The sequence below is a fragment of the Rana temporaria genome, chromosome 3 (genome assembly GCF_905171775.1).
Source record: "Rana temporaria chromosome 3, aRanTem1.1, whole genome shotgun sequence".
Taxonomy (NCBI): Eukaryota; Metazoa; Chordata; class Amphibia; order Anura; family Ranidae; genus Rana; species Rana temporaria.
Genome location: NC_053491.1, coordinates 112,578,561 through 112,597,735, shown reverse-complemented (window position 1 = coordinate 112,597,735; position 19,175 = coordinate 112,578,561). Strand labels below are relative to the sequence as shown.

At 46.6% G+C, this 19,175-nt stretch overlaps 1 protein-coding gene across 1 annotated transcript in view; it reads left to right on the top strand.

The window, feature by feature from the left end:
• The window catches only part of LOC120931631 (low affinity vacuolar monovalent cation/H(+) antiporter-like), an 85,715-nt gene that overhangs the window by 57,749 nt on the left and 8,791 nt on the right, over positions 1-19,175 (top strand). Inside the window, exons 14-16 of the mRNA XM_040343259.1 lie at positions 7,328-7,365; positions 14,682-14,794; positions 15,229-15,377. Of these exons, the coding sequence (XP_040199193.1) occupies positions 7,328-7,365; positions 14,682-14,794; positions 15,229-15,377 (300 nt within the window). The remainder of the gene's footprint in view (positions 1-7,327; positions 7,366-14,681; positions 14,795-15,228; positions 15,378-19,175) is intronic.

The following is a 19,175-nucleotide window of genomic DNA, read 5'->3' as shown; positions in this document are numbered from 1 at the left end:
GCGGTCACTTCTGGGTCGCGTGACGTCATCATCGGGCGCCGGAGACGCTGGTTCCTGTCTCCATAAACGGCGCGAACGGGGGGCTGGATGGCTTGCTGGTGATTTCTGGTGGTAACAGCACAGGCTGTAAACGACCAGACGGACAGCATGGATCCTCCTGCAGTACCTACTCAGGCAGCAGATGCAGTCTCGGGTAAGCCTGAAGTGTTTTTATGGTCACTTTCCTGCTATCCTCGTGAAGGTACCCCCCCTCCCAATCATAGGATTTGGTGTTAGGGGACACATTTTCTTTCCTCCTGCACGTGGTGTGATGGGAGTGTTTTGTGGTTGGAGTTTTTTTTTTTTTGGGTCATTTGTTTTGTCTTGCAGGCCAAGACCCAGGACAAATCCCAAGCGCAGCCACATAAAAGAAAATGTGCGGTTTGCGGAAACTAACTATACACCACTTGGTGCAAAACAGTTTGCCGCACATGTATAGATGGTTTAGTGAAGGATGACCCAGTAGCCTCCTGTCAAAAAATGCTGACTTCGTTCCGAGATGAGCTTACTTCTACTTTTAGCTCTTTTAAGGATCTAATTGTCAAAATTCAGGCTCCCCAGGGTACACCTTCAAAAAGAAAACCTTCAGTTGTTAGCGCTCCGCAGCTGAGTGTAGAGTGAAGACTCTGAGGCTGAAGCTAGATCTACCCGTTCTTCTCCAGAAGAATCGGGGTCAGATACAGGGCCCAGGGATGGAGAGTCCTCTAGGGGCTCAAGGTTTAAGTTGTCTTTGGAAGACGTAGATAACTTATTAAAGGCCATCTATACACCTCTTGAAATGGAGGAGGAGGTACAATTGTCTAAACATGAATGCACAAAAATAAATCTAAAGTCTTTCCAGTGCACAGTTCCCTCCTTGATACTATCAAGCTGGAGTGGGAGAATCCAGAGAAAAAAACTTTCCTTTCTGGTAACCTAAAAAGGTTTCCATTTGATGAGGATACAGCACTGCCATGGAATAAAAATCCCAAATTAGACGCACCTCTTTCAAAGGTTTCAAAAAATTCGGACCTGGCGTTTGATGATATGGGCACACTTAAAGATCCGATGGACAAGAAAGGAGATATCCTTCACAGAGCTTGGGATTCAGCTATAGGGAATCTTAAACCGGCTCTGGCCTCCACTTGTGTAGTCAGAAATTTGGAAGAATGGCTAACACAAATCCAAACTCATCTTTTGACAGGAATCTCTAGGGAGGAGATTTTAAAATCTTTCCCTCTCCTTTTTAGTGCTGTTTCTTGGCTGATTCTTCCGCAGAGTTGGTAAGAATGACAGCCAGGACTTCAGCTTTAGTGAACTCAGCCAGAAAAGCATTTGGCTTAAAACATGGTCAGGTGATGCAACCTCTAAATTGTGCCTATGTGGGCTTCCCCTAACAGGGATCATCTTTTTGGCCCAGGTCTGCAGGAGGCACTGGAACGTACGGCCGATAGAAAAAAAGCCTTTCCAGCAAACAAGAGGAAGCAGACTACCAGAAAAAAATTTTGTGGCTAAAGCAGGCAGCAAAGTCCTAGAGAAAAGGACAACAGGCCCAAGAAGCAGTGGGCCGGGCACAAGGGCAGAGCTAGAGGGGGTGTTTTGTTTAACACACCTCAACAGCCCGCCAAGCCACAGTGACAAGCATCTTTCAGTGGGAGGAAGATTGAGGGCCTTTTCTCCCACAGTGGGCAGCAGTCACCTCAAGTCCTTTCATACTGGATCTAGTGGCAAATGGGTACAGGCTGGAATTCTCCTGCCAACCTCCAGAGCAACTATTGATCACCTCTCCTCCCAAAGATCGGGAGAAAGCGAGGGCTCTGGGTCTCCAAATAGGGGACTTGTTCGACCAGAAAGTCCTGATTTCTGTTCCTCGTTCAGATCAGAACAAAGGGTTTTGTTATCAGAAAGCCGTCAGGAAAGTATCGGCTCATTCTGAATCTTCGGTCTCTAAACTGATCGATCAGGTACAAGCACTTCCGTATGGAGACAGTTTTCTCTATCAAAAACCTGCTTTACCCAAACTGCTTCATGGCCACTTTGGACTTAAGGGATGCTTACCTGTATGTCCCGATCTACCCAGCATTCCAGAGATTCCTGAGAATAGCGGTCAAGATGGGAGCAGGAATCCGGCACTTTCAGTTTCAAACCCTCCCCTTCGGTCTGTCCTCAGCCCCACGCCTCTTCACAAAAGTGTTGGGGGAGGTGTTGGCTCCACTAAGGTTAAAGGTGAGAACTATCATCCCTTACCTGGATGACCTATTGATAGTGGCAGAGTCTTATCAAAAATTACTAACTGATCCCCAGACTGTACAGGACTTCCTTCAATCCCTAGGCTGGCTGATAAACGGGGAGAAGTCTTCCCTAAATCCAGCCCAGAAGGTGAAGTACCTGGGCTACGACTTTTGCTCAATAGACCAAAAAGTTTTTCTCCCAGAGGAGAAGGTCTCAAAGATGGTGCAAGCAGTTTCAGCCTTACAGACCAATCAGTGGGTAGGGAAATTTCAAGGACAATAGGTCTTATGACCACGTGTTTCCCTGCAGTACCATGGGCAAGATTCCATCAAAGACCATTGCAGATGTTCCTTCTGAAACTGGGATGGAGACGCGAGGTCCCTGGAGGCGAGTTTTGTTACCTACCAAGGTAAAAAGAAGCTTGTGGTGGAGGATAAATCTTCACTTAACAAGAGGCCTGCCATGGTCCATTCGGTATCCAAGAGGATCACGACGGACGCAAGCTCCTGGGGATGGGGAGCCCACCTCAGCGACCAGGTCGCACAGGGAAAATGGTCCTTGAAAGAGACAAAATCTTCATCGAACCAGAGGGAGCTACTGGCGGTTCAGAGAGCCCTGCAAGCCTTTCAGTCGGAGATCAGGGGTCACAATCTCCAGATCCTATCCGACAACATTGCGACAGTGGCGTACCTCAACAAGCAGGGAGGCACGAGGAGTCGGATTCTTCATTGGATTGCCGTGGAGATTTTGTCATGGGCAGAAGTAAATCTAGTCCCAATTTCAGCAGTGCACCTGAAGGGGACGCAAAACTGTCTGGCAGACTATCTGTCGCCACAAGGTGGAGCGAGACAATTGGTCGCTTCATCCAGAGGTATTTGCAGAGATCGCCAACAAATGGGGGTCGTCCCGAAGCGGATCTGTTCGCAAATCAGGACAACCGCAAGACAGAGGACTTCTTTTCTCTAAACCCAGAAGATCAATCACTGGGGATCGATGCTCTGTTAAATTCGTGGCCATTCGACCTCTGCTACGCCTTTCCGCCGATCAGACTTATTCCGGAGGTGCTCCGGAAGTTTCTCCTAGAAGAAACAGACCTTATTCTGATTGCCCCCTTTTGGCCCAGGAGGCCATGGTTTTCCCTGCTACAGACTCTAGTCTCTGAGCCTCCACTAAGGCTTCAGAAGAGGGAGGACTTGCTACCGCAGGGTCCAGTCACACACCCACAGGTGGTTTCCTTAAACTTGATGGCCTGGTATCTGTGAGAAAATCCCTGAGCCTTCGGTATCTTTTCTTCAAAGTAATCAAGACTCTGGTGAATTGCAGAAAACCAGTCACTAGAGCCATATATTCCAAGGTTTGGAAAAAGTTTAATTCATGGTTGTCTGTCTGAAAATCAAAGATCAACGCATGATGTGCCTTCTATTTTGGAATTTTTTCAAGAGGGTGTCGACAAGGGTCATTCAGTTAGTACCTTGAAGGTAGCTATCCGGCAGCTATCCGTGTTTTCCTCCAGTTTTCTCTTTTGGAAAATCCCACGATAGCCAGATTCTTCAAATACATTTCTAGGGCCAGGCCAGTAGTGGTAAGAAGTTGTCCAACTTGGGACCTGTCCCTGGTACTTCAAACTCTGGTAGAGTTTCCCTTTGCGCCCTTAGAGGATATTTCTATTAAGTTACTTACTTTAAAAAATATTTTTTTAGTAGCAATTACCTCAGCTCGTAGAGTAAGCGCGTTACAGGCCTTATCAGTGAGGGAGCCATTCCTCACGATTTTTGTGGATCGAGTTGTTTTAAAAACTGATCCAGGTTTTTTGCCTAAGGCAGCCAGTACATTCCACAGATCGCAGGACATTGTACTGCCATCCTTTTGTAGTTCGCCACAGGGCGACCAAGAAAAGAAATGTAGTTTTTTTTAGATGTGAGAAGAATCCTTCTTGTCTGTCTGGAGGTCACCAAGACCTTTAGGAAGACACGCTTTATTTGTCCTTTTTTCAGGTACGCACAAGGGTAAAAGTGCATCTAAAGCCACATTGGCTAGATGGATAAAGCAAGCCATCTCGGAAGCTTACAAAATTAGAGAAGTTCCTACACCTTTTGTTACTGCGCATTCAACGAGAGCTTTGTCTGCGTCTTGGGCTGAGAGGGCTGGTGCTTCACCGGAACAAATTTGCAAGGCTGCCACATGGTCCAGTTATTCGACCTTCATTAAACATTATCGCCTGGATCTGCTATCCGCTCAAGAACAGGCGTTTGGTCGAAAGGTCCTTCAGGCAGTTGTCCCACCCTAGACTGGTAAGTTCTGGCTCATCGTCTCATGGGCTGTCCTGGAAGACAGGCTTACCGGTAACTCCTTTTCTGAGAGTCTTCAGGACAGCCGGATTCCCACCCGGTTTTGTATGGAATTTATGTGTTTTATGCATATGTGTTTCAGGGAAGTCCTACGGTTCTTGAGAAGACTGAAATGGGGCCTGGAGCACCGCCCTTTTTATCTGGTGGGGGTTAACGTGTTTCCTGTCCTGGTGGGAGGAGCCCTAGGTTTCATGTGCTGTCCTGGAAGACTTTTAGAAAAGGAGTTACCGGTAAGCCTAACTCAGCTTTTTTAGTAATCTTCCTGGACAACAAGCCTGCTCCCGACCCTGTATTGGTTGATTGGTGGTGTTTTGGAGAATTTATCCCTCGTGCACTGTGGTGAAGGAAGTTTATTTTATCTGAACTGAGTAGTGAGGGGATAGAAAATGTGTTTTCATGGTTTCTTGTTGGCTGTTAAGGTGCAGCCAGTTATCCCTCAGGTTGTTGTCTTTGGAAGATTTCTAGATGGTTAGAAGTAAGTCTTGGTTGAATTTATTTATTTTTTATCCCTGCCCCCCATTTATTTTTTTAGTTTCCAAACTGACAGCTTCACATCAGAGATGGGCAGAAGTAGTAATTCCAGTTTAGAAGAGTTTCAAAGGGTCTTGGTCAAACCTGTTCAGTCCCTAAACCAAATGGAGGCATTTGCCCCACTTTGGAACTAAAATCTCTAAACTGATGTGCATCCCTAAATTCTGCATTAAATCTGCTAGATCTGTCATCTCTTCTCTCAGATCAGGGAAATTTCTGGCATCATTGGACATCCAAGATGCCTACCTTCACATTTCATCTTTCCCACACACCAACTCCTTTTTACTTTGCTGGGAGAGACCAACATTTTTTGATTCCCCCCCCCCCCCCCCCGCCATTTGGGCTCTCCAAGTGTTTCAGAAAAAGTGCCTACTCCGATCTCGGCGCATCAATGTCATGAGGTACCTGGACAGCCTTCTGCTGAAAGATCCCTTAGCCAATGTCCGCCAACATTCTAAAGATTAAGTTCCTTCAAGATTTCGGATGGCTGATCAATAGAATTCTGCTTTTACAGCCTTCTCGTCGCCTGGGGCATTTGGGGCTGATGCTGGACACTGTCCAGTTCAAAATGTTCCCTTCTCCAGGAAAAGCTTGGTTCTCTAAAGTCAAACTGTCACTCATGTCAACCGAAATCCCTTGACTCGCTTCTGCATAAGTGTTCTGGGCAACCTTCAAGATGGTTTCCTTTGCTTAGTTCCACTTAAGACCTTTTCAGCTCAATGTTCTCATGATGTGGGACAAGCAGAGCCTTTCCTTCAATCATCCACTACTGCTGTCCAGCCAGGCAAAAATCTTTCTGGCATTGTGGCATTCTAACTCAACTGTAGAATCTGGGAAATTGTTCCTTCCCTCTCCCTGGAAGTTAACAAACAAGTCTGGTGGGCTCGATCTGCAAATCTTTGCTTGTCCAGGGAACCTAGTTGCCTCAGAAGTCGATATTCCTCATGAGCATTCTGTAATGAAGAGCTTGCTCAGGTTGGTGGCCAGGTGGTGGATGCCCTGGTGATTTTTGGTCTCCATGACTGGTCTGTGCATTCCTACCAGGAAAGATTTCTTGACTGCTCTGCAAGATGGAGGAAGAACAGAGTCCGGTGATTTTCATCACTTCATATTTGCCCAGGTGAACTTGACATCGTCATAACCTCCAGGCATACAAGCCTTGGGCTTTTCCAAACAGGCCAGACCTCTGGTCACAGGGCCCTCTGTTCTATCCGGTTTCTCAGTCACTAGGTTTAACGGCATGACGGAATCTCGTTTACTAAAGGATAGGAGTTTTGCTTATATATGTTCTTACCTTGAGCAAGGTGGGAATGACCTCTCTCTCTCATATGATCTAATATTGTACATGGAACCCCTACTTTGGCTGTTTCAAGAGCAGGCACCTCAACTCCTTGGAATATTTTATTGCATCATCCCCCATGCCTTTGTCTCCATGAAATCTGAATCTATTACTTTATCTATTGCCTATCCGAAAGGACATTGGGGGTCATGCAAATTCATATATGGAGGAATTCCATGGCTGCTGTGAAAACTTAGTTGATTGGTGAAGGTGTGCTAATGAGGACAGATGGTAAACCCTTTCCTGGGTCATAATGGCTGATCCACCCTGTCTACCAGGACATTTCTGAAGTGATCTACAAACTGCAGCCATGGATGGAGGTGAGGCCTGGTCTTCAAAACCAAAGAACTTGTATTTTTGTCTAACAGAGGTACATTACTGGTATATTGGTACACAGGGGAGCTGGATTGTAGAAAAAAAATAACTCTGCCTTTAATTGAACAAGCTGGAGTTAGAAGCTGATGGGTTCACTGGCCATAGAGGTATGGGCAGGCTGAATGTACCCAAGTTGATCATTCAATCAACTTGTACACAACCAGCCTGCTGGATTTTACATGCGATTATTGCAAGCAGTTTTTTATAGCCGCTAGCAATAATCGCTGTCTTCTCCCGGCGGGGATGGCTTCCTCTTCCGGGAGAAGACAATGGCTTGGCAGGAGGGATTCCCCTGTCAATTCTGTGATTGGGGGGGGGGGGGGGGGGGGTTGAGTGTATTTTAAAGCAGGAAAAAAAATTGTCTGTCTCTGGCCGGCCTTACTATGCACAGCGGCATCAGTGCACCAGTTTTGGTAAATCTCCCTAATGCTTTATTTGATCATTTTATATTCCATATATTTTAACAATACATTTTGCTTTACAGACAGGACAGAATGACACATTATTATATAGTGATGTAAGGTAAGTGTGTATCTTATTTTGCATATACATTTTTTTTTTTCTGCACTTATTTTGTGTATTTCTAATATACAGTTGTGTATTGAAGTTATATACAACTGTGTAAAAAGGTAGGTACAGCCTATTGCAATAATAATAATTTAACGGGCATACACTAGATCTTTAAACAGTGACCACAAATATGGGTGTTTGAACCAATAAAACAAAACATAAATTGTTGCAACACACTGTGCCTTGAGGCAGTGGGATAGGGTTAATGATGTGTTTTTTTTTTTGTTTTTTTTTAATTGGGCAGAAGTGCATAGAAATTTCTGGGCATTTAAAAAAAAAAAAGAGAGGGTCTTTAACATTGTGCTGCTGCGAGGCCCTACCATGGGTGCTCAACCTGTGGCTCTCCAGCTGTTGCAAAACTACAATTCCCATAATGCCTCAGCCTTTGGGAGACATGCTTGTACCTGTCAGCGGCTTGCAATGCCTCATGGGAATTGTAGTTCCGCAACAGCTGGAGAGCCACAGGTTGAGCACCCATGCCCTAGACAATATCGGAGATTGGATGGTGGGAAGTGCCTGTTGGATCGGGTGTCCCAGGGAGGACAGGACAACCCGCAGAAGGCGTCCCGGGGGCCAGACAAAAAGGCAACTGCATGTCCCAGGTGTCAGTTTGCACATCCTGGCATCCGATACTGGCCACAATTTGTTTTCCTGAAGGCGTACATATCTTTGTGGTTTCGGTTGGGTGTAGCAAGTGGGCACCTTTTTTTGGATGCTTTAGTATAAGGTATTCCTTTTGTGTCCTGATCAATCACTGCTGCTGTATAGGCCTTGGTGTCCTGATCAGTCACTGCAGGTGTATAAGTCATATGAACTATTTTCTATAAATTTTGTGCTTGAACACAGCTGATCGTGGCAAGGAGCCCATCATGGTGGCCCTTTTATCATGTGATCAGCTGTGTCCAGTCACAGCTAATTACATGTAAACAAACTTTCCGGTTATTGTCATTCCTTTTTTCACGCACTGTCAGTGAGAAATGGAGAGCTGATAACTGGCAATTCTGACAGGGCATATTTACACTGATAATCGGTGCTGCCGCCTCAGTGCTCATCCGTTAAGGAAATTATTTTGCTAATTTTTTTTTTTTTTTTATTACTGAAACAACTTTTTTTTTTCTTCACTTTTTTAGCAAAAAATAACCCCAGTGGTGAGTTAAATACCACCAAAAGAAAGCTTCTCTGTCTCAAAATTATGTCATATGGGTACAGTGTTGCATGACCGCACAATTATCATTCAAAGTGTGATGGTGCTGAAAGCTTACAATTGGCCTGGGCAGAAAGGGGATGAAAGTGCCCAGTATTAAAAATATTAGGTACCGTCATCTTTTGCTATTTTGTGGGCATGCAATTTTGAGTACCACGTTTTTGTATTGATTTGCTCAAAGAAAACGGAAAATTGTATACTCACCTTTCCGTAATTTTCCTTTCCTGACGCATCTTCACGGCAGCACACAATGGGTTGTGACTCCGCCCCCACAACCTGACAGGATTGGTTACCTATAAATTTGAAGAGGGAACACCCCGCACCATTCTCTGTATATATCATCATTAAACAGCAAGGTGGGATCTGTGTGCTGCCATGAAGATGCGTCAGAAAAGGAAAATTACGGAAAGGTGAGTATACAATTTTCCGTTTTCCTGACGCATTCATGGCAGCACACAATGGGAAATAACTTGCCAGTCGGGAGGGTTTAATGCAATAGTATTTATTTCCTAGTGAGCGGAAGAATTGGCCCTGATGATGGATCTACCAAAGTCGGCTGTAGACAAAAGAGCAGCGTCCACTCTATAGTGGGATATAAACGTATGCCTGGAAGACCAGGTTGCTGCCCTGCAGACGGATTCTGATGAGACACCACAATATGCTGCCCAGGATGTTGCCACTGCCCTGGTCGAGTGCGCTCTGATGCCTTCCGGAACTGCAAGTTATTGAACAGAGTAGGCCTTCTCAATAGTTTTGACTAGCCAGGAGGCGATGGTAAGAGAAGTAGCTGCTTGGCCGCGTCTGGCTCCGTGTGGAATGATCAGGAGAGCCTCTGTCTTTCGAAGGTGAGTGGTAGCCGAAAGGTAGCTGGATATGGTAGTTTTAATGTCCAAGGCGTGAGGTTCGCCGTTCTCGTCCGTCAGATGTGGAAGGACGATATCCTGGTTGTAGTGGAAGGCCGAAGCAACCTTTGGTAGGAAACGGTCTAAAGGCCTTAGTACCACTCTGTCGGATAGGAAGACTAAATAGGGCTCCTTGGCCATCGGAGCCTGGATCTCTGACACCCTTCTGGCTGAAGAAATAGCGATGAGGAAGGATAATTTCAGAGTCAAGTCCCACAGGGAAATGGAGTCAAACGGAAAAAAGGGTGGTAAGGAGAGGGCCTCTAGAACCACCGAAAGGTCCCATGTAGGAAAGGATGGTCTTCTGGGGGGTCTGATCTTCAGACAAGCTCTCATGAATTGAATAACCAGAGGGTGAATAGCCCATCTAGTGCCTGTTTTGGCAGACAGGGCGGATATCTGTACCTTGAGGGTACTTGAATTCAGTCCCTTATCAATGCCCGACTGCAGGAACTCCAGAATTTGGGATGGAGCTGGAGAGACAGGATCCCAGCCTTTTAATTGTGCCATCAGAATAAATCTTTCCCAAACCTTAGTGTAGGTGGTATTTGTGGAATTTTTCCTGGCTTGCATCAGTGTCGCTATCACCTCTTGGGAGCAACCTTGTTCTCTCAGCCTAATCCTCTCAACCTCCATGCTGTGTAGTCTGTCCGGGGCCGGATGGAGGAACTGGCCTTGATATAGGAGATCTGCTGAGAACGGCAGGTGGATTGGAGGCCGGGTGTTGAGCTGCAAGAGGGTCGTGAACCACGGCCTCCTCGGCCAGAATGGCACCACCATGATTACTGTGACTGAGGACCTCCGGAGCCTGGCTAGGAACCTCGCTATTAGAGGAGTTGGGGGAAAGATGTACCCCAGGTTGAAGTCCCACGGGTGTACTAGGCAGTCCGTCCCCTCGGCTGACCGAAAGGGAGCTCTGGAGAGGAACCTCGGGCATTTGGCATTCGCTGGTGTTGCTGCCAAGTCGACCTCTGGGATGCCCCATGCCTTCGTTAGGAGGGAGAATGCCCGGTGGTTCAGAGACCACTCGTTGTTCGAGAGCGATTCCCGGCTCAGATAGTCGGCTAGCACATTCTGCGCCGCCGGGACATAAACTGCATTCAGGTCCAGAAGGTGTACCTGAGCCCACTCCACTATGGGACGAACTTCTTCCAACAGTGTGCGACTCCGGGTACCACCCTGTCTTCGAATGTAGGCCACCGCGACCTTGTTGTCTATCCGGAGAAGGACACTCTCTTCCCTCGTAGTAGAGGTGCGAAGGCTAAAAGGGCTTGGAAGGCTGCTCGTAGCTCCAATACGTTGGAGACTACACCCTGAGCTGGAAAGTGCCACTGACCCTGGACCGCATGGTCCTGATAATGAGCCCCCCAACCTCTCTGACTGGCGTCTGTTGTCACTATCTCCGGACTTGGAGGGGCTATAGGCCTGAATCTTCTGAGGTTGGGGTGGTGAGTCCACCACCAAAGCGAGTGCTTCACCCAGTCGGGAATACGGATGGACTGGGACATTGAGGTCCCGTTCCACTGTCTGAGGAATGCGTTCTGCAACGTTCTCATGTGCCACTGGGACCACTGCACCATGGGTATGGTTGACGCCATGGAGCCCAGCATGCTCAGGTTCAGGTTCTGGCTGACGGACGTCTGGAGGACATTAGATTTTGTACTTTCTGAACCAAAGGTACTACCTTCTCTAACGGGAGCTGTACCCTGTTCCGTTTTGTATCCAGCTCTGCCCCCAGGAATATCACGACCTGTGAAGGTTGCAGGCTGCTCTTCCGCCAGTTGATCAACCAGCCAAAGTTCTGGAGGGTCGATATTGGGGTTTCCCGCTGGAGGAGCAGAGTCTCCCGATCTTCTGCCAAAAGGAGAATGTCGTCTAGGTGCACCCGTAGCCCCTTTTCCATGAGGAGTGCAATGAGGGGAAGGAGAACCTTCGTGAACGTTCTGGGTGCCGAGGAGATGCCGAATGGTAGACATCGGAACTGGAAGTGGCACTTGTTGATGGAAAATCTGAGACATTTCTGGAAGGCTGGATGGATGGGCACATGGAGATAGGCGTCCGACAAATCTACGGACAGCATCCAGTCTCCCAGATTCACTGCCAGAAGGATGGACTGGAGGCTCTCCATCTTGAAGGCCTCTATTCTGATTCTTGCGTTGAGCCGCTTGAGGTCCAGAACGGGGCGAAGATCCCCCGACTTCTTTCGCACCAAGAATAAAGGGGAATAAAATCCCCTGCCCCTTAGGTGCGGAGGAACCTCTATAACTGCCTCTTTCTGAATTAACTCCGACGTACTGCAGGAGCAGTTTCCTCTTGTTCGGGGAAGAAGGTACTTTGGTAGGACGAAAGAAACTTCCTGCAAATGCCCCCATAAAATTCCATTTGTGGCCATATCTGACCGTGGAGAGTGTCCACGGGTCCCTTTATGTGCTCCGCCCAAATTCGTGCAAAACTCCTGAGCCTGGCGCCCACCTGAGCTGGGTGGGCAGGCGAGCCTTCAAAAGGACTTCTGCTGGTCTCCGGCGGTGAAGGCCTTGGATTTCTGGACGAGTCGACCTCCAATCCCTTCTGAAATCCTTGCCCGGGCGATAGGATCTAGTATCCCTGTACCTGTCCGGCAGATTGCGCCTGAAGGCAGGGCCCTTCTGAGGCTTGGGTTTTCTGTCGGAGGGAATAAGTCCAGACTTTCCCCCAGTGACCTTAGAAATTGCTGAGTCCAGCTTCGCACCGAACAGGTTCGTGCCGTCATAGGGTATTTTACACCAATTAGATTTGGAAGCAGAGTCAGCGACCCAGGGTTTCAGCCATAAGGCCCTGCGGGCCATTACTGAGGCCAACATAGATCTAGCGGCGGAGCAAATAATGTCCACTGAGGCCCCTGCCATGAAGTCGCCTGCTAGCCTGATTTCTTGTAGGGAGGAGATCACTTCATTCTGGTCAGTCCCTTCTAGGAGGGCTTTCTCCGCATTGGCCGCCCATGCAGAAATGGCCTTAGCCACGGCCGCTGTGGTGATAGCTGGCCTGCAGGCCCCCCCTGCCGAGGAGTAGGCTTTTTTCAATTCTAAGTCGATTTTACGATCGAGGACATCACGGAAGGTGACCGCATCCTCTATCGGCAAGGTGACATGCCTAGCGAGTCGCATAAGGGATGAATCCACAATAGGAGCATTAATGAAGGAGGTGACCTTGGACTCCTTTAGAGGGTACAGCTTTGCCAGCTTGTTGGACAGGCTGGGCCGCTTGTCCGGTTTTTCCCATTCGTCCTTAATGAGATCCTCCAGTTCCTCAATGAATGGAAATAGCACAGGATCTTTTCTCAATTCAGGGAAGTATTTCCCAAGTTTTTGGGGTTCTTCTATGGTTTCTTCCCAGCCAATAGCCTCTTTAACGGAGCGGGCAAAGGGCTCCACTAAGCTGAAATCAAATCCTGATGTTGGCTCGCGTTCTCCGAAGTCAGAGTGGGTCTCTGCTAGTTGGGCATACGAGCCGTGTGCAGATGAAGGACCCGGAATAGGGTTACTAGGCATGGCCGAGGTCTCCATGATCGATTCCCGTACCGACTCTCTTAAGATTTCCGTGGCCATTCTGGCGTCCGCTTCCTTTTCTCTGGTTGCCTCGGCAAAACAGGAGCGACAGGCTAATTTTCCTGGCAATGCAGCAGCACCGCACACCCAGCAAGCATTTGCTGCAGGACGGGTATGAAAATGCTCGCGGTGAACTGAAGGTGACCGTCTGCGGTGAGACCGGCTTCGACGGGAGCGGCTGCGATGTGATCGGCTATGCCTAGATCGATAATGACGAGAGGGTGATCTTGACCGACTTCTGTGTGAGCGTTTGCTAGATGCATGGCTGGATCTCCTTCTTTGCCGTGGACTTGCATCTCTAGGCCTGATGGGACTGCAAAAACAATGCAGTGTTAGTGGCCGGCACTCTTTTGTCTCTTCACTACTTACCAACTTGGACGGCCTCCTTACCTTGTTTGCTGGTGGTGGTCTGCTAGGGCAGTGGGCTCCATGAAAAGGATGCAGGGACAGCAGGTGTCTGAAAGGAGAAAGGAAGGTGTTAGGCTTAGGAGAGGAGAAAGGAGCAGAAGGGCCTGAAAGGAGAGAAGCCCCAAGTACCTGGAGAGCTTTCCTGAAATTTTTTAGGCAGAGCAGCAGCCTAGAGGGAGGAAAAACAGATTTCCCTATTTTTAAAATTGGCGCCGTAGTCGCGGCGCTGATGACGCGGCCGCGCATGCGCAGTAGCGTCCCGCGCCGACCGCCGCCATCTTGGGTGAGGGCGAAGGGAACCGCCGACGCCATCAGCCTGCTGCGCGCATGCGCAGAGCGACCAGGAGGAGCGGCGGCGGTGGCGAGAGGGACAGCAGAGCCCAGCAAAGCCCAGGTAAACTATTGGGCAAACTGGGGACTAGAATAAAAATAAGACCACTAATAATGAGCCAGAGCAGCACAGCAGCCTCTAGGAAGCATAGAGATAGCAAAAAAGGAAAGGGGAGCCATGCCATATTAAGCTTATTTAAAGCTTGTAAAACAGCCAGGATAAATTGCCAGGATGAGACCTTGGACAGACCCCTGAGACCACCAGAGCGGGGTTCCCACCATATAGCTCTATTAGAGACTGTACAGGAGGGACTTCCAAACAGGAGAGGCCTGAACCTGCTGGGGCGATTGCGGTAAGAGGCAAATCTTCTTGTAACGTCCAGTCTTGTCAGGTGAGGATAAAAAAGAGAATGGTGCGGGGTGTTCCCTCTTCAAATTTATAGGTAACCAATCCTGTCAGGTTGTGGGGGCGGAGTCACAACCCATTGTGTGCTGCCATGAATGCGTCAGGAAACCCCATTTTTATTGTGTGCACTAAAATAGATTTTTTATTTTATTTATTTTTTGTTCTTTTTCTAAAAATATGTTGCACAATTTTTTTTTGCAGTTGTCTATCCAACGCATAAGTTGCAACTGCCACCATTTAATTTTATAGGGCCTGTGCTTTCAGAAAATATATAATATTTTGGAGTTCTAAATTTTTCCAGCAAAAATGCTGGTTTTAACATGTGAACATTTTTTTTAAAATATGACTCTAGCCTGAGCTGGTTAAACATGTCAAAGATAAATGGATGTGAATCTGCAGCGGTTTACCTAATTTATGGTTTCACTCTTATTCAGACCCTTGGTGTACACAGTGTGCATTTTGCTGCCTGCTGCTTATGTCATAGGACTTATCTTCACACTAAAGACCCATTCTCATATTTATGATATTCACATCAGTGACTGCCATGGTAAGAGGATATGCAGTATATATTTGTGTTTTATTATAACTGTTTACAATTTGCAAAGAATCGGGTTTATGTTACTAAGCTGTATAGAACATTTTTCTTTGCTTGGTCAGAATCGCACAGATCTGTATCTTGTGTTCTGTTTTCTTTTGTAAGTTGAAGGAAGGGTAGAGTGTGAATTTTTGCATTTATAATTCCAATGACCAGACAAGTGCCTAAACTGAAATTCCACTTTAAACATTGCTAGAAATATTTGTCATCCTGGATAATGAACAACCCCCCCCCCCCCCTTTTTTTATATTGGGTTGAGGTTGTTTCAGTAGCAAAAAGTAGTCCAATTTTGAGTTGGGTAAATGTTTATACTGGTTTTTAGACCGATGTGAACAAGTAATTGTGGGTAGCTTTCATGTTTACTTAAATTTGCTTTTCTTTTTTAGTGCCTGGCCACCATCATAGCCCTGTTGTTCACTGGTCCCGTTGCCGGGCAGTGGTCATTCTCATTGGCTCTACTTTATTAATGGCGGCGTGTGCAGATCTAGCCACTGAGCATATCAGTCCTATTCTTAAAGAAACCACAGTGTCACAGGTAAGTGTAAAACCTAGTTACAGGGTTCACCTTTTACTAAAACAAAACTACCTGTACCGGTAGTTTGCATTCAATCTCTTCCCTGTTGCAGTAGCTCTGCCGTACCTCAGCGATGGAGGAGATGGTGGACCACATGCGTTTGTAAAGCGCCTGTGATGGTGGGGGTGAGCAGTAATGGCTGGGAATGTTCTAGCAACAAGGCAAGATGGAATGATGCCAACTGTGGAGTTTTTCAGGCAGACTTTGGGAAGTACATAAATGGCCTACTCTATGGCAAAGGAGGAGGAGAGGGCTCAGCAAACAGCTGGTCTATTCAGAACACAGTTCTGATGCATGTGGAGGGCGCGCCTTCAATTGGCTCACACACTCACTGCAGCCTACACTTGGCGCCTTCAATCGGCTCACACACTTACTACAGCCTACACTTGGCGCCTTAAATCGGCTCACACACTTACTACAGCCTACACTTGGCACCTTCAGTCGGCTCACACACTTACTACAGCCTACACTTGGCGCCTTCAATCGGCTCACACACTTACTACAGCCTACACTTGGCGCCTTCAATCGGCTCACACACTTACTACAGCCTACACTTGGCGCCTTCAATCGGCTCACACACTTACTGCAGCTCACACACTTACCCCTCCATCCCACCCCCCGTGCTGACAGATGAAGAATGATTTTAACTTTTTTTTTACCCTTTTTGAAGGGATGTAGATAAGACTGGAAATAAACAAGTAAAACCTATGCAGGAGGATTTGTTTTATCTGTAATAAATATGTTTGCAGCCCAAAGCTCTGGAATATCCACAATGATATTAACAATTTGTACCAAATATGCATTTAAAATAAGATGGACTTTATATGATTCAAAAGTCAGCCCTTTACTGAAACGATCTTGATGTGGATTTTTTTTTTTTTATATTCATCACATGTGAAATCGAGTGACACAAAATATTCTCTAATACTCTAAAAGTGCAAGTGCTTATTCACTGAATAAATGTCCGTAATAATGCAACATTCAATGTACTACTCTAAAATCCATAGACAATTGTGTGTGTTGGGGTGTGGGTTTGTGTGTTTGTGTGTGTGTGTGTTTGGTGTTTTATTTTTTGGGCCTTTCTAAAAATGCAAAAAGCTATTAAATTACCATGTGATAAACCAAAAAATACATAATAAAAGTGTATGAAACTAAAAAAATAAAGACTCAATTTATATATACCTAATCTTTAAACTGCAAAACCATGTCATAATTATGTGTTGAGAAAAAGTTAATTATATATGGTTAATTATTGAAATAGTTTCTTAAAACAATATTTTATATCACCCAGAGTGCATCTGTGCAAAAAAAGTCCAACAAATTCCTGAAATCCAAATCCCAGTTCTCAATCAAAAAGGCTGAAACGGCGTGATCCAACACTTCTTAGATTCAGATGGCTAATGTGCGCTTTTCATCAGAAAAGTTCAAAAGTGATTCCAACAGTTGTCTGGTAAAATTATCAAACCAGCAATTGCACAGAGTTAAATATTTGGATTATTCCTACTTCGTGGGCTCCAACTTCTCAGCCTGTTAGTATCTTCGCCAACCCATGTGGATGATCAGTTTCCAAGTCTGCATTAGCGTGATGTAACTTTCTCCTCTGCTGATTTCAGTCTCTCCACCTGTCAGTATTTCTCCCACAATGAACTACCAACAATTAAGGGGACGAAGAAAGGAAAACTTCCATAGGGTAATCCGGCTCCCCCCGGAGCCAATGCAAGTGCCCAGTGGTCACGATCCCCACCAGGCACCCGCAATTGCTCGTTCGAGAACAGGTGTGTGTGTGTGCGTGTGTGTGTGTGTGTGTGTGTGTGTGTGTGTGTGTGTGTGTGTGTGTGTGTGTGTGTGTGTGTGTGTGTGTGTGTGTGTGTAAACGCGCACACATCCTGGTTTTCTCAGGGGCAAAGAGACTGATCGTGTGTTCATACAATGTATGGACACCGATCTCTTCCTCTAGTCAATCCCATACCCTCTTCAGTTGGAAAACATATTAGGGAACACCATTTAACCCTTTGATCGCCCCTAGTTTTAACCCCTTCCCTGCTAGTGTCATACAGTAATCTGTGCATTTTTATAGCACGGATCGCTGTATAAATGACAATGATCCCCAAAATGCCAAGTGTCTGCCATAATGTCGCAGTCCCGATATAAATCGCAGATCGCGGCCATTACTAGTAAAAATTTATTTTTAAATGCTATAAATATAACCCCAATTTTGTAGACGCTATAACGTTTGCGCAAACCAATCACTAAACGCTTATTGCGATTATTTACCAAAAATATGCAGCGCAAAAAAAAAAAAAATTGCGATGATCAAATGCCACCAAAACAAAGCTCTGTGGGGGGGTGGGAACATCAATTTTGTTTGGGTACAATATCCCACGACCGTGCAATTGTCAGTTAAAGCGACAGTGCCGAATCATCAAAAATAGCCCAGTCATTGGACAGCCAATTCTTCTGGGGCTGAAGTGGTTAGAAGTATGGCAATCTGTTATTTTCCTATAATCCTACTTCCCCTGTTGGATGCAGCATCATAATTTATACAACCCAAAGCACCTTACCCCATGTTGCTGGGGACAAGGGCCTCTTCCCTACAACCCTTGTCTGGTGGTTGTTGGGGTCTGGGGGGGGGCTTATTGGAATCTGGGTACCCCTACCCATTCACCAAAATGTAGTGTGACAATAGACAGTTTTTGACAAGTCCTTTAGTAAAAATGGCTTCTTCCTCCGTCGCCGACGTCCCTCTTCCGATGGTGCATTCTGCTGATCTGTCGGCGCCGATGTCAAGCATTTCTTAGATAACTAGGGGGTGTCGCTATTGGATGGTGTCAGCCGGAGGCCCCGCTGCCTTCTGACTTTATCATCCAAGGCATGATGGGTCTAGGATGTCATCCAGAGGCCCAGCCCCTTTGTGACATCTGATGGCCAGGCACCATAGTGATCTAAGACGTGCTTGACATTGGCACGAACAGATCAGCGGGATGCAGCATTGAAGGAGGGTCGGCAGGAGTGGCAGCAAAGGAAAAACTCCAGACAAAAGACAAGACCGGGGGAAGAAGCAATTTTTAATAAAGCACCGCCCCCCCCCCCCCCCCCCATGTTGAGGGCATGTGGTATTGTTCCAGGAGGGGGGTGCTCACGCGTCAGTTGTTAGTGGGGAAAAGGACATGGCGGCTGGCTTCACGGCATTGGCAACTAGCTAAATGAAAAATGCAAATTGTGGTAAAAATGCTTTTATGTGCATTTTGGATGCAGGTCCATTTGAAGTCTATTGCATGCAAAACACTGCATTTTGTGGTGAAAAGTCCCCCCTCCCTTTCCAAAAACACTGAGGCACAAAAAATGCATTGATGTGGAAAAGTGTTCCTATTGCAAAATACATTGGTGTGAATGAAGCCTAAATGAGTTGCAGTAATTTCTTGCAAGTACTGCTTGTGACAACAATCTCCTGTAATTTTCCAAGCCTGATTCATTTTGAAAAACCTACATCAAGTCTACCAAAAGCATGTGGGAAAATGTATTATGGTCTGAGACCAAGGTTTAACTATTTGGCTGTAATTCCAAAAAGTATGTTTGGTGGAAAACCCTGCACATCACCGAAAAAGCATACCTACAGTGAAGCATGGTGGTGACGACATTCTGCTTTGGGGCCATTTTCTTCTGTTGGATCTGTAGTCAGTGGAGGGACAATTTTGGTACAAAACCTTCAGGCCTCTGCTAAAAAGCTGAAGATGGAAGAGGAATTTCGCCCTTCAGCGT